This window comes from Trachurus trachurus, assembly GCF_905171665.1.
Source record: "Trachurus trachurus genome assembly, chromosome: 21".
Taxonomy (NCBI): Eukaryota; Metazoa; Chordata; class Actinopteri; order Carangiformes; family Carangidae; genus Trachurus; species Trachurus trachurus.
In genome coordinates this window covers 16,497,234-16,513,192 of record NC_139899.1, presented here as the reverse complement: position 1 = coordinate 16,513,192, position 15,959 = coordinate 16,497,234, and the positions used below count along the sequence as shown (strand labels likewise).

At 41.0% G+C, this 15,959-nt stretch overlaps 1 protein-coding gene across 2 annotated transcripts in view; it reads left to right on the top strand.

The window, feature by feature from the left end:
• Positions 1-15,959, top strand: part of LOC311005123 (obg-like ATPase 1) — a 40,226-nt gene extending 24,267 nt beyond the window's left edge. For both annotated transcript variants that reach the window (XM_083997455.1, XM_083997456.1), the window contains 4 exons: positions 8,321-8,461; positions 9,011-9,107; positions 13,312-13,434; positions 15,494-15,959. In XM_083997455.1, the coding sequence (XP_083853581.1) occupies positions 8,321-8,461; positions 9,011-9,107; positions 13,312-13,434; positions 15,494-15,595 (463 nt within the window). In that variant the 3' untranslated portion in view covers positions 15,596-15,959. The remainder of the gene's footprint in view (positions 1-8,320; positions 8,462-9,010; positions 9,108-13,311; positions 13,435-15,493) is intronic.

Below are 15,959 nucleotides of genomic sequence, written 5' to 3'. Positions count from 1 at the left end.
GCATTTGTCATGTGTTTATGACTGAGAGGCATTGCGTGATAGGGAATGGCATCTACAAGAGTCTATCAAGAGGCTTTCTCCTCTTTCCCCGGCGTCAGTGAGCTGCCTGGAAGACTATTTCTCCGCATCACATACCGTAGTTTGTGTGTTTAGAGAGGGTCATTAGAGCACTGTTGATGATGTGATGTGGTAGTGCGGCCGGCCCAGTATTGGTGTGTATTCACTTGGCGGTTAAGATATTCTTTATTAAGCACCATCATCATCTTTATCAGTCTATATTTCTTGTAATAGATTTGTTATCAGATATCAGTTGTATGTACCTCAGCACACTAAGAGCAGTCACATTGTATAAAGGCAAACGACACAGACAACACTCCAGATATGCAACGATGATTTTCTTTCTTGAATATTTTTTCATCTTCTTTTTTTGGCCAATGTGCATTAAAGTAAATTGGTGCCTCTTAAGTAGATGAGTTGACCTTTAAGGAAACTAGCAAGTGTGACCTGTCTGTGAGTGCCGCTGTGGTGTGGGTTCTCCTGGTAAGCGTAAGAACTGCAGGGTACTATCGCTTGAAGCTTTTATTACTGTAACTGTGTGTATATATATATATATATATATATATATATATATATATATATATATATATATATATATATATATATATATATATATATATATATATATATATATAGACATATATGCAAGTCCATATACATACACATATGTGTAAATGTGTGTGTGTGCGTGTCTTGGTTTATTTTTCTGCCTGTGTGTGTGTGTGTGTGTGTGTGTGTACTTGAACTACACTGAATTTCCTTGAGTGTTATTACCTCAATTCAGACTTGTTCAGTACTTTGTCTCTTTGAACATTATTTCCACTAGCCTGTGTTACATTAGGTTTCTCCCTCTCTCCCGTACAGTTGCTCCACAGGTCAACATTTTTAATCTTTATGTCCTGCCATATGAACTGATCTCTACTTTACATAATTGTCAGATGATGTGTAATTAAAAAAAACAAAAAAAACAAAAGAAATGTACACCATGCTCTTATCAGCCATTTCATATAACCATAAAGTTGAAAAGGTCGCCTGTGTATGGACACCAAGTGATCTGTCTCAGTGCCTCAGCAGACTTATCTTTGTTTAACAAGTCCCAGTCTGATCTCAGCAAACAGCTTTATTGAAGTGGTGTTGATCAAGAAACTGAATCACTGTCTCTTCATTTGTTACAAGTAAAAGGAGAAAGCCGGAAGTACTCAGTATTTTTCCCATTGTTGACAGATCCGTAACAACATCAAATCCAACAATGCATTGATTCTACATTATTGTTTGTGCACCCAGAGCCTGATGTAGTTTATTCCTCTGTGCCTCTGAGATCCATTGTTGTCGGAAAACTAGTAAAAACACATCAGTCAGCCACGCAGATGCACTGAGCGGCTTGTGCCTTTATCACAGTGAACATGGACGCTGTACTTTATTTTGAGGCAATCCCACATACTCTGCCTTGCTGCCATAAATACAAACTCACAGACATAATGTGTATCAATCTGCAGAGGAAAATAGTCCCCTGACAAATGCTCTCTTTACTCCTGCTTGAGTAGTGTTTGCTTTAGGAAATCATTCACACTTTAAAAAGAAAATTAAACCATGTATTTGTATTTATTTATTTTTAGATTTACATCCATGAACAGGTGGGAGGGGAGTATTAAGAGATTAACACAAGCTGGAGTTTATATACAGAATATATTTGATGTAAAACGTAAAAGAAAATCAACCATCCAAATCTGACTGCAGAGATTAATGCAGTGAAAACATGAGGTGGCATCTTCGACGCTAAGTAAAAGAGAAATCCAACCACAGTTTAAGAAAGAGAAAGGCAGGAAAATGCCTGTTAGTTGCTGTAGTTGGCCTGTAGGAGGAGCTTTGACAATTAAAGTAAAGGCAGCCCTGACGGGAGCAGCAGCATGCCACTAAGTGGACGCTCTGTTTTGAGAGTTTACACCTATTTTTCCCAGGCTTTCTTCAAACAGAACATATGGAGGAAAGGCTTTTTCATATACACAGACTTTTATTTTGTTAAATTCATTCTTCTTTTTCGGTTCTGAAGAATATCTCTAATAAGTAAAGCATGCATTTTGTGTTTCTTTTTTTTTTTCTTTTTTGGGATCATTTTTGATAAACAGCCAGCTATTGCTGAGCATCCGTCAAGAGTTACAGACAGAAGAAAAAACTGAGATGAAGGAGGGAGGAGGGGGTGACTATTATGATTCACTGAAAGCCACTCCATGAAAGCAGTCACTGCAGCCCACTTCAGCTACTCCAAACCATAATTCCCATAAACACAACTGAAACTTTATTGAGTGCAAAACCACTGGCTCCATCCAAGTTTTTAGAAACTACTATCTGGGGAGTTAGAGTTGACTTTTCAAAGCCGTGCGGGAGATATATGATGACTCGCTCCTTTTTATTTCATGCACGGTCGTCCACTCTCTGCTCTTGCAGTGTGAGATCCTGGGAAACACTTTCCCATGGTAAGATGTGTACGCTACTGCCTGCAGTCAGTCCTAATGGATGCCTTTAGCGAGCTTTCAATGAGAGAAAACAACAGGAGAGGTTGTATGGTAAAACGGAAACAGATGGTGCTAATAAAGTCCTGTCGGTACAGTTAGTCTGGTTATTGACTGTCCCCAGTCCTGGTAATGAAAGGCCACTGTTAACATGTCACATGTCACCCAGTTGTCTTTGTTGTGTCCTGGTGGTGAAAATGCAACACTGTTGCTGTAAATAATGAGACAGACCCTAAACTTCAGACTAACAGGGACTCTTTTAATGACACTGTGAGAAATCAGTTTGCTCCACAAAATCCAGTACAAGTTGGTACTTCTCATTTATCAGACCCGAACCCAAGGACATTGACGCTGAGTGAGTCTCCTGCAGCTCATAACGTATGGATACACCTCGCTTTCTTCTGGGGGGCCAAACCTGTTGCTTTGGCATTGCAGACATAAAGAAATATCTGCAAGTCTCAAGTCTGTCTAATGATACATTTTTTAAAGCTCTGGCTTTGTTGAGCTGTGCTTTTTATTATCTTTGTGATAAGGTTAAGAGTGAGCACACATGTCATAGTAAGTAGCCTGCAGCCTTGGCAGCTCTAATGAGACAAATAAATGAATTTAGTGTTACCACATACAGCTCCTGAATGCTTATTATCAGGATTATTATTGAATTGTTGTGAATGAAGGAGAAAAAGAAGAAGAAGAAGAAGGGGGGGGAAACGATGCCGGATTGGAAGGGGGCATGATTGGCTGATGTTACATATGTCCTTGATTACCTTCCTTCTGCTTTTATTCTAATAAGTGGCATTCTTTGTACTCCCTAGGACAGCTAGACAGTCTGACACACGATGAGAATAAATATTGCATGTGGTAGACATTAAGCTGTCATCCTGGAAAAAAAGAAGAGATGGAGAAATCCGTGTGGCGTTCTTTGGCGCTACACTTTGCCTGCTCTTGTCACAATTGTCACATCGTGATGACTCCCCCCACTCTCCCCCCCTCAGCCCCCTTATTTTCTCTCGCCCAGTCAACTGCCGTGAATGACAGCATGGATACCCCATATAGAGAATTATTTTGGGTGATGTAGAACGTACTCCTCTGGGTTACAGTTTGAATTTCTGATGTTTGCCCCCCTCCCACAAAAAAAAGAAGAAAAAAAAACCACCATACCCCCCCCCCCCCCCCAACAAATAGGCTTAAACAAGGCCACAGCTTTCATAGCTTTGATAGTGTGTTCTCGACTTCCATCGTAAAGAATGATGGTTTGTTAGGGGGGTTTTATCTATCATGTGCAAACATTTAAAGTCACAAGATTTGTCTTTAAAAAATTTAATGGGTGTAGTTATCAAAGAAAAGAAAGTTGTTCAAAAAAGCTTGTTACCAGCTCACCCTCGAGGTTTGTTTGAGGTATGATGTGAGATGATGCCCTTAATTAAAGCTGCTCCCATTGTGCCTGCACCATGTTCTGTTTCCTTCAGCTCATGATTGCTTTGAAGGCTGAAAGAAGTTGACAATATTGGCGATAGTGTGTGTGTGTGTGTGTGTGTGTGTGTGTGTGTGTGTGTGTGTGTGTGTGTGTGTGTGTGTGTGTGTGTGTGTGTGTGTGTGTGTGTGTGTGTGTGTGTGTGTGTGTGTGTGTCTGTCTGTGTGTGTGTGTGTGTCAGATCTCCCTCCTTCTCAGAGACTGATGTGTAATGCCTTTCCATCCGGCCACGGCCGCAGGGAGCAGAGAGCGTCTGCACTCTTGTTGCTCAGGAGCTCACCACTGGGAGGATGAAAAGCTTCCCACAGAGCCCCCGACTTCCCAGCCTCAAAAGCCAACATGAGCTCATACCTCTCATTTCTGTCTCTCTCACAGAGGAAGGGAGGAGGAGGAGGAGAAGGAGGAGGAGGAGGAGGAGGAGGAGAAGGGGGCGGGGGGGGGGTTTGCGCGCGCCGTGTGCCACAGCATCCTCACCCCCTAGGATGCTCGTCCCTGCAACCTGGGACCAGCGATACAGAGGAGAGACCCCGGGTTTATTACTTGATGAGTCTGCGCCTGGCGTGCAAGCCGGCAGCTGCCAAGATTTGTGAACTGGCACGGTGACACGCATGGCTGTTGCACCCGGGTTCAGGTGCTGGCTGCTCCACCTGTGGGTGTGTCAGAAGATGTAGGTGTAGTGGATTTACTCTTCAGGTCCGTCAGCGTTCAATTGCATCTGAAAGGCGACGCTCAAACTGGAGGTGTTGGCCCACCTTTTACAGGCTTAACTGGCTAAGCACTCATAATAAAGCCAACCTGTATGAATGTATGTCAGACGCAAGGCTCAGGTCATTGTCTCAGGTAGCTGCCCCTGTATTTTAGAAGCTCCCATTGTTTTCCCCTCCTGAGCCATTTAAGCAGATCAAAGCTCTGACAAAGCCCAGGGAAGCCCCAGGCATGTGGAAACACAGGAATTATCCCCCCCTCAGGATTCCCACACAAAAAGACAAATAGACTAGCTCCGGAGGGTGGCCCCCCTGAGGGATATCTCCATTCAGAGTCAGTCTGTTGTGGAAGCTCCACTTGTTTTTTTATATATCTTTTTTTACATTATGCTTTAAATTAGATGTATTGTAAATACAACAGGCAGCGAATCTAAAGATTATAAGAAGTAACATGACAGGTGTTTTTTCTAGGTGTAAGATAATTCTAGTATACAGATATTGACGTGTTTTTCAACATAAACTAGAATAAATAAAACATACCTTTTTTACATTTGTAAAAATCACAAGAAAGCTATTTTTCTTACTTTGAATCGAGAGCAGCAGGAAAAGCACAAACATGGTTTGTTCCTTAGCCTTGTTTGAGCCTTCAAGCTGGTGAATGATTAGCAGAAATAATGTCCCTGTCACCCTTAATCACATTAAAACGTGGTTAACATTTAATTTTTCCCACTTGATATGCAAAAATTTCCACTTGATTTGCAGCAAAGGCCATTGGAATTCCATTATAAAAAGAATAAAAATTTCAGGCATCATTTGTTCAGAGAGGGATATCAAGACCAGAAAGTGCTGAATCTTTCTATTAACCGAGCACTGAGAGATGGCATTCAATGCTGAGACATAATGGGAGACTGACAAGACACAGACACACACACACATTTCTAGCGAAGACTTGTGAAACATGAAAATATACTTTTTATTTAATGTTTTACTATTGAATTCCAGCTTTCTCTTATAAGATGTAGCTAATAAGCAGAGAGGAAAACAGCCAGTACACAGCCATTAAAATATGAGTTGAGCTTGTTTCTGACATTGAGCAGAGTTAATTGTGAACAGCCATTGATGTACAGAAAACAACACTTTTATTTCCTCTCAGACACAGAGTCATATGAATAGATGTCATAATGTCGATGTTCATGAATGACAGAAAGATAACAGCAAGACAAAAAAAAGACACATCCGCAGTGTGTTTTACATAAACATTTCCCCCAATTTACAACAAAAATTTCACACAAATAATTGGAAAGGACATAAATACAAATTGCACGTTGGCAGCGGTGAAGTTGACAGAATTGGTTTTGGGAGTCATGTTGATGGAGCATCAAAGCTCTTAATTGACAGTGCTTTGTTTCTGGAGTTGAGAGAAGGGGGTGTTTCATGTTCCTGTGGCAAGGTGTTTGTCTGGTCCTGTGTCACTCAGTGCAAGGACCCGGGGACCCCCGTGCTCATTTGCAGCTCACGTTCTCCGTCTCGGCTTCACATTATTAAAATCATCCCTCAGCCTTCCACCAAGAGCCTCTTTGTTACTTGGCTGGCTTGGCTCAGCTCTGTCAAGTCTTCACCAATTACAGTCTCAGGTACAATGGTCTATTCAAAGGATCACAGCCCTTGACTGGTGTGGAGAGAGTGATTTGTGAATCATTATTCAGCCGCCTGTAGGGAACGCAATACCTGAGGAATGCAAATAACGTGCCACCAAATAGACAGCTGTGCTGCTAAAAGTGACAAACTACAGCTGTTATTATCTCAGATTGGATTTTTTCCCCTCTTGGAGCGCCTGCCATCTCCACTGTTTTCAGGGGGGGGTTTTTTGGCTTTGACTAAATGTGTTTTATTTTTCTGTCCTTTGTTGGAGAGACATCGGCTACCACCTTATTGCGGTGGCAGTCAAACATCAACTCGGCACATATAGTATGAACAGAAAAGGAAATATGAGGTTACGGCTCTTAATAGATGTGCATCTGAATAGACAGACAAACTGGCATATGAGGCATTTCAAATTTACCCTGTAGTGTTATTTGCAGCTTGTTGGGGGTAGAAAAACATCCAATCAAAGCAAAACTGTGCTCTTCCTACTCTGTCATATATTGTATATTGATAATCATTAGGTAGCAGCAGTGATATGGTGCTGCAGGTGATAAAGCAGTGACATTGTTATTGGAATAGATGTGGTATTGAGGTGGTCGGGTCCCTCCCAGTCTTTGATTGTTATGGGCTTTAAACAGGAAACTAGGATTACAGATAATGACGGGGACCCCTTAGAATCAATCCAGCCTAGGAGCTCTGTCAGGGCTGCCGTGTGAAAATGGATTTGTGTGATGCTGTTCTTTGAGATCTGTCCAATCCCGGCCTGAGAGCTTGTGGGGCTAATCTCATAATTGCCCATAACCCCCTTATATTGTTCTGACTGAGAGTTACCATTAAGTGTAAGGATATCTTTGTCCTGCAATGTCAGGTGTCCTGCTGTACTGGAAGACAAAAAGAGAAAAACAGGGGAAAAGAAAAAAAAAACTCACGTGGTTAAGAGAATGACATTTATAAGTGAGGTAAGACTTAGTGGTTAGTGGCTCCCTACTGGCTTTACCGTAAATGTTGGACACTCAGCAGGTGCACGGCTTCCTTTGTCTTTTATAGTCAAAATTAGGCAAAGCAGCTGTGCGTGTGTGTGTGTGTGTGCAACTAAGTTTGCTTTGGTAAAAATGGGTGTAGTTACTAATACTTACTGTTTCCTATTTAATGCTACTTCATGATTCACTCCTTAAAGCCTTATTTTTCCACAGGTGCACTAACAATTTAGTTTTTTCAAGTTGCTTTTCATTTTTTATAGCAATCCGCCTTGTTGTTTTTTGTTTCAAGAAGCATGTTATTCTTTCCTTATCAGACAAGGTGATTTAAACTAGAACCAGCTTCAGATATTTTTACTGCAGCGGCAGATTTTTCTTCAAATCACTGAAATGGCTTTAAAAATATAATTCTTGCAGATTAAACCGTCCAGCAGTACATTGAGTGGTTAAAATTGCTTCCATCATCCAGTAAAATGCTACTTACCCATTAATGCCTCAGTAATTATGAGCCTATAATATGTATATAACTCTTATGATGCATTATGAGCACTTTTACTTTAGATACATTTACTACATTTTGATAAAATTACTGTACATTTACTGAGGTTTAAAAGTAAGCAGTATAACAATGTGGAATGTTAGTATTTCCACATTGTTATATTGCAACTATTACTTCAGTAAAACATACTTTTTGCACCACAACTTTTGAAGGCCATATTAAAAATGTGAATCTGCTCTTTGCGAAGAGCACATGTCAAATCAAACGTTCAGTTGGAAACTTCTGTGGAAAGAAAGTCCAACTCTGCCACCTTTGGAGTGCAGTCTCCTGCAAACACTCATATGTTCAGCTACTCTCATGAATATGCATAGACCAGCAGATAACAAATACTTTTGTTTTAATCAAGTCCTCCAACTAGTTTTGTCCCTGCTCTTTTTCCTCTCTTTTTTTTTTACCAGGCTGGTGAAAATCAAAGAGTGGGTGGACAGTCACGACCCCGGAGCCTTGGTCATCCCCTTCAGCGGCGGCCTGGAGAGCCAGCTACAGGACATGAGTGAAGAGGAGAGGCAGAAGTACTGCACGGAGCACAAGACGCAGAGGTTAATTAGCATTCAGTCTCCCCACACTTTATTATCAGCTGTGTCCTCCATGCACTCCTTTAATTGCATGTGCTGATAGAATAATAAATGGCAGAGTAATTACCATTATAAAGCAAAGGATCCCTCTTCTTACTGAACAACTCAGTCAAAGGGTTTTCCTCTAAATTAAGTTTTTAACTGTCATCTGTCATCTGTAGGTATAATTATAACTTGGGCATTTTGGGTTTATTGTTCTCGTGTGAAAACCTCTATGGAGAGAAAAATTGTGACAGCAGATTTTTTTTTTCTCTCAGCGCCGAACGAGGCATCGGGTTGAATTCTTAAAAATGCTAAATGAGTCTACGGGCTTCTAATTAATCAAAGAAACCATTGGAGAGTTGAATGTCTTATGTGAAACGAAGTGACCCATCTTATTCACTTAATGAGTTTATATTGGAATGAATGGGGCCTTGCCGCCACTGAAGTGAACTTTGTCGAGGCATCAGTGGTGATAAAGAATACTTAAACAGTTCAGACCCCCTGATTCAGGCTGAAATTTCTCTCCGCCAGCTCCCTGAGCAAGATCATCAAGACAGGCTACGCCGGCCTGCAGCTGGAGTACTTCTTCACTGCTGGACCAGATGAGGTCCGTGCATGGACCATGCGGGTAAGAGCCAGCTGCCTGCTGTGCACATACATGCAGAGAGTGTGAGAGTGTGTACCACATGTCCACACACACACAGACACACACACAGACAGACACACACGCACACACAAAGAAATACACACAGTGCCCCACGTTCCACTCTGCTGGCACCCTCACTGATATCACACACTTTCAACTTGGTTTCAACTTGTCATGGTTGTGCCTTAGCTAGTCATTACAGGCCAAGGATAACTTCAATTACTGGTGAGCTGCTGAACAGTGAAAGTGGGGGCTACATTGATTGAGGAGGGCAACAATTGATTTTGCCCATTACGTCCATGAGAATGTTTCCATCCTGTGCAGATCTGCCTGCCCTCCTCCTGCCGCTGGAGATAAGGAGCCTGTGCATTGTGCCTGCCTAATCTGTGTGACGGAGGTTGTCTGTGCCAAAATTGATGTCGCTTTTCATTCGACTGTTTGTGGGCCTTGCTGGGGGCTCCTCCCTCCCTGTGTGTCTCAGTTTACTGAGCCCGGCCCGCCAAGAGCTTTGTGCAACGGGATCACAGGACTTACATCAATACAGATGTTGGCTTTGCATCCTGTTGTTGTGTGTTTGTTTTTGTTGTTTTTTTCCCCCTTGTTTTTCAGATGCAAACCTCAGAATTAAGTGCAGATATAATAAGGTGTTTGAGCCGTTGGGAGCTTCATATTACACCCCATGTAGTTGGTTTAATACTGCAAAGTAACATTTAGAGAAACTTTTTTTTTTTTTTAAAAGAAGAAACTAAATATTTTTGGTTGCATCCTGTACTTAATCATATCTCTTCTTCCATCCCATCACATTTTTCAAGGGTTTTCAATTTCTAAATCAAACTGTTACAGCGCAGAAAGCTTTCAGTCCCATAAACATAACTTGGAGGAACATTTTCAAAAAGCAATTTTCAAAGACATTTTCACTTAGAAGATCAATAAGATTTTATTCCCTGAATGTAAGCCTCTTCAGGGACAAATAGTGAAAAGTTTTTCCAAATTCACTCATAAGATATGTTCAATAGCTGTGTTGAATAGACTGCTATAAATTATGTTTCTTATTATTGAGGCAATATTGATACATACAAGTCAGCGGAGGAGCAACAATCAGACTCACTTTTACAGTAAAACTCTCCAAAATAGATGCAGAGGACATACACACAGTTGTCAGTTTATTAGGTACACTTAGCTAAACCTTTGTGTTTATACTGTGTTATCATTGTACTGTATAGACTGCAGTTCATGTAGCTGTTGAGCTGAAGTGCACCACAGAGATGATCCTCCAAAATCATTATCAACACCTCTGAACTGTAGGCTACATTATAAACTTCCTGATGGAGGATTTTCTATTAGACTACATTTGTTAGATGTACCTAATAATCTGCCTACTGAGTGCACATAAGTACGTGTGTGTGTGCGTGTGTGTGCGCGTGTGTGTGTGTGTGTGTGTGTGTGTGTGTGTGTGTGTGTGTGTGTGTGTGTGTGTGTGTGTGTGTGTGTGTGTGTGTGTGTGTGTGTGTGTGTGTGTGTGTGCATGATAGATGACTGACATGACACAACAGTTTTCATTTTCAAGAGGTTATAAAAGCCTCCTATTGTGTTTTTAAGGTCTTGTCTTTGTACTCTTCTCTGAAGAACAAGTACATTTTAAAATCTCTAGAGGTGTAAGATGTTTATTCTTCTTGATAAATCAACGTGACGGACCGAGAATGTGCATTGTGGATAAACAGAATTAAGACTGATATTTCTAATTCAATCTATTTCAATTTCTGTACAGCAGCAAATAATAAATGCTACATAATAGGACATTGATTTCACATCAGTCCACAAAAGAGTTTAAACTTAAAAAAAAAAAAAAAAAATCAGTAATATAAAATGAAGCAACCTTTCAAGATGTTTCCTTACATGGGATTTTCAATTTTTAGCTTGGCTGTAGTTAAGTGTATACAGAGTGAAATAAATAGCATTAGCAGTAAATTGAGTGTCCTCATTCTGGTCTTGGTGTTCAGTCAGAAACTGTTAAAAATTCATTATTAAAACAAACCTCATGCTCAATAGATTCATTTCAGTTTCTTGAAGTGCTGTTGTTTAAAGGAGGCTGTAGTGAACAGAACTAACTCGGTATGAACCCCAACTAGAGATCTGCGGATTTCTGACAAAAAAACAAAAACAAAGCATTAATCAAAAATATTTTTTCCCTTATAAATCCCATTGAGTTGCAGTATATGCTGTCATGACTTAACAAGTTAGCTCACAGGAGGATATGTAAAGACGATACACAGCTTCTGATATTTCTGTGTTGTTTTGCAGCACATAAGAACTCAGTAACCCATGCTGTGTGCTTCTTTTTGAAGAGGATTTCAGGGTGTTTTGCTTTTATAAGGTGGTCTGACAAAAAAGGGGGGAAAAAAACAGCAAGTTAAGGAAGTGAAAGCCAAGGAAATAACATGCAACAAACCCCCTGGTCGGGTATGAACACAAAGCATGGCAGTTATCTACAGTATGAGGCTCAGACCGCCTGTGAACAGGAGGCCCAGTGCTGAAGCTTTAGACAAATATTCACATTTTGATCACAAATTCAAATTTAATCAATTCCAGTAAATGTCCAAATTCTTTAGAAAACAAAGTAAGGCTGAAGCATGAAAAAGTAATATATCTCTAAATAAGGGTAAGTCTAATTATCCATGATTTAATATTAATGTTAAATGTATTGTTTAAATGATATGAAACACATGCAAACACAGACGTTGGTAAATATTTTTACAGGCCACAGGGGAAGTGAGCTCACTCCGTCTGCTTTAACACAGGACATATTACAGTTAAGTCGGATGACATCACCGTGTTGAGACGCACGCTGGTCTCAGCATGACTGATGTCCTCGCTGTTTACAAAAAAAAAAGTCTCCAAACACTTCAAAGGCATCCTCAAAAACACGCCTGTCCTCCTCGGCATAACTGATTACAGCCAGCCTTGATTGTGTGTGAGGGGCATTTAGTCAGGTAAGCATCAGTGGGTAACTATATTAAGCCAATACATCTTGCATTGTAAAAACTACACTCAGTAATGTCGTGTTCCTAAGTCCTTTAACATGCTTTATTAGGCAGCCTCGAGGTGACCATTATCTATCAGGCTGCTCTGCATAGCTCTTAACTGGGACAATGTGGATCTCTTGTAATGCACCATATGAAAAAAATCCCTCCCTTAATCTATTTTTCTCCAGATAGACAAACCTTGATGCTGATTAATGGTAGTTAAACTCACAAGCACTCCGTCAATGAGATTGCAAAGAGATGGTAATGTATTAGAGTCATTAAATACGCATCATTCTTTTGGCATGAAATATGTTGACCCCAACCTGATTATATACATAATTAAAACTGCTCAACAGTTCCTGAGCACAGAGCTGCGGAGCAGAGAGAGAGCGAGCAGGTCGACAGGCAGGAGTCATAATGATACACAGCAGCCACGTCACTTATTTGGGTCATTTGTCATTTCCGCCCAGCATTATTTCAGCGCATATAAATTGCACATTTTATCAGTCACCAGTTGTGTCTTGGAGTGTTAAAGAGAATTCAGGGCACAAAGAATTTATAAAACTATTAAATTGTTATTTTGTGCTTTTATTTTTCAAATTGGATTGAAATAACAACAGGGGCATATTTTAATGTATGTTTTGAAGATAAAATCATCACCGTCTATTTCAAGTCAATTTGAAAACCATCAAAAGCAGTTTCACAGCCGCGCATCTGCAGTTGTCAAATATTATTAAATGTTTGGATTTGAATTACCAAACTCTGGAGTAGCACAGAAGCGAGGCCTGATGCAGCGAGGTCTGCACCACCACGGCCTCTCACTGCAACACCAGGTCTTCTTGCTGTCATGACCAGAGAGCTGAGCAGCGACCCACAATGAGGCAAGATTGCTTGGACAGAAATCAATACCCCCACGGAATGGGAATCAGAAGGCATTGATAGCAGTGCTGGCTCCTTATCGGTGTCCAGGCCGCCCTAGCAGGGCACAGCCGAGTGGAAAGCTATCCAGAAATCAGGACTGAGGCAAGAATACCCCCAACTGAAAACACCCCAGAGTGATGCTCACAACGCTATCACCCTATCAAACACCATGTCGCTCGCATGCTGTAATCCATCTTCTCCAAAACAATTCATTTGTCCTCTCTTTTCCTTCCTTGTGACAGAAAGGAACTAAGGCTCCACAGGCCGCGGGGAAGATCCACACAGACTTTGAGAAGGGCTTCATTATGGCGGAAGTAATGAAATTCCAGGATTTTAAAGAGGAAGGCAGCGAGAACGCTGTCAAGGTGAGCAGTCAGGGTGCCAGAGGAGATGAGGGGAAGTCTCCTGTGATCAGTGGAGCTGACAGTCACCACACAGCTCCTACTGCAAACTGCTCTTCACCTTTACTCAGGGGAAGAAATTACTGCACACACTCCAGCACTACTCCTGACAAGCCAGCTGATTCTGGCTCTAAACACTGCCATTCTGCTCCAGCTGTGCATATCTTTATCACAATGTGTCTTAACTGGCTGACGGTAGTTCTTGCTCGTGGCTTAGCAGCGCAGTCGCTCTGAGGTAGCACTTCTTCACCTCACCAGGCATTTATCAGATCTATAGAGTGTGCTGTTAGCTTAGAGCTCTCTGTTGCCAAATCCCCAAGCCACTGCAGGCATGTGACAGTGATATAAAGCGGCAAGTTAAATAAAGTGTGAAATTCCTCAAATAAGGACTGTTTCATGGATGGGTAGCGCACAAATGTGACTTGCATATCTTATTTTTATGATGGCCAGTGTTTGTTTTGACCTTTTAACTGGGCTGGGGGTTGTTCATGTGCACACTCCTGTCAAATGTAATAACTGATTTCATGGTAAATTTGTGAAGACAATAACTGGGCCCCAGCTACAGCAGGTACTTTGCAAAATGCTTCAAATTGCTTTTCTTCCCCGTTACAAGCAATTGTTTCAGGTTTGACATCAATTCAGTGTCGTATCAATAACCTGCAATTAAAGGTACAGAGTTAATAATCCCTTATTATTAATGGGAATGTATTTTCTGTGTAGACGCATTTTTTAAAGTTAATTTTCAATTAGCTGAATTAAAGCAGAAATCAGCCTTGCTATGTGTGACATTTGTGAGCAGCAGCTGTAAGCCATGCTGTTACAATCCCAATATCACCACCATCAACTCCATGTGCCCACTTACAGACTCAACTAATGCAATCACGGTGACACACAGGGACCTGCGGGGACCATGCAGCGTGGAAAGGAAACACTGTGAAAACATTCAAATCTCGTTACTATTCACGTCCCTTTTTTTTAATAAGCATTTAATATTTAATGCAGCAGCAGTGTATTGTCCACACCCCTCATAAGCTGCAAACAGAGGGTGAAATGTGTCGGTCTCTGGGGGGCTTCACCATTGTTATCCGAGGTTGAGATCTGAGTGTCAGGTCCTTACTGCATGCTCTTTTACTAATCCCTTTTTGAGCCTCATAAGAACATGGAGCGTTTCTGACTGTGGCATTAAGGTCCATGCTATTTAATGCCAGTTGTGGGAATAGGCTGTCTGAATAGGGCCAGTGTACGAGGATATCACATTATTAGTAATCATATCTGCTTAAGCCAAGCTTGCTGCTCCAGATGGCTGCTTTCAAGTGCAAATGAACCAGTTAGACATGTCTGGTTTAATACATACTCAGGAATCACAAATAGCCATTGATTTTTTTTTCTCCCCTGTCTCCCTCTCCATCCAGTGTTTCTGGTGGTATTGAGCTTGGATTAAATGGTCTCCTGAGCCTTTAAAGGGACATTGATTCTTCTAATTAATTGTGCGCTGTGCAGAACCAGAATGCATAAACCTGTCCGTATTAGCACTTCAAGTCAATTATTTTGAGTTTGCCGGGAAGGAGAACAAACACTTACTGTATACAAAAGAAATGTTAGAACTTATTTTGTTTCCTTGACAAGTTTGATAGTGCTGTAATCAAAGACTTATTAACATTTTGTGCTTGTGTACATGAAACTGAAATGGGCAGAAGAGAGGATTATTCTCTCAGTGGGAATTCAGGCACCCCTTGAACAAAACATTGGTGTGTATGTCTCTGTGTGTCTGTGGCTGTGTGTGTATGTGTGTAGAGAGAAAGAGAGAGAAAGAGTGACATTTGCAAATAAAGTTAGTGAAGGAATTGGATACTAATCATTATTTTCTATTTTTATTTACACTATATAATTTACTATTGTCTATTATGCTAATTAATGGATATCTAAAATGTGCAACAGTCCTGAGCATTATAATGTTTGGTTTGTTTTTTGATTCTTATTTTTTTATTCTAACTCTTTTTTTGTTTTTTTTGTCGCATTACAGGCAGCCGGGAAATACAGACAACAGGGACGAAACTACGTTGTTGAGGACGGAGACGTCATCTTTTTCAAATTTAACACACCAAATGCAGCAAAGAAAAAGTGACAATCTGTTTACATAAATGACTGTATTGTTACCCCTTTCTTTTCTCTCCCCCTTTTTTTTGGCAAATACACACTGCCACTTTCTCACTTTTTGTTTTCCATCCTGTATGATCGAACCCCCCCCCCCCCCCCCCCCCCCCCCCCACTTCATGTGCCAAAGCGCAGGTTCAGTAAACTCTGACAGCTTTGCTATTTAAGATCAGGATCGGCCCCCACTCCAAATTGTAGCAGCATTTGAAGGAGCATATTACTCTCCAGATACTTCATTAATCTCCATCACGGGTGCCAGCACTGACACAGCTGACAGCGGGGACAATGCCACCTGCTCCTCTCCCCCTTCTACAGATAATGCATGTTTTACAGTA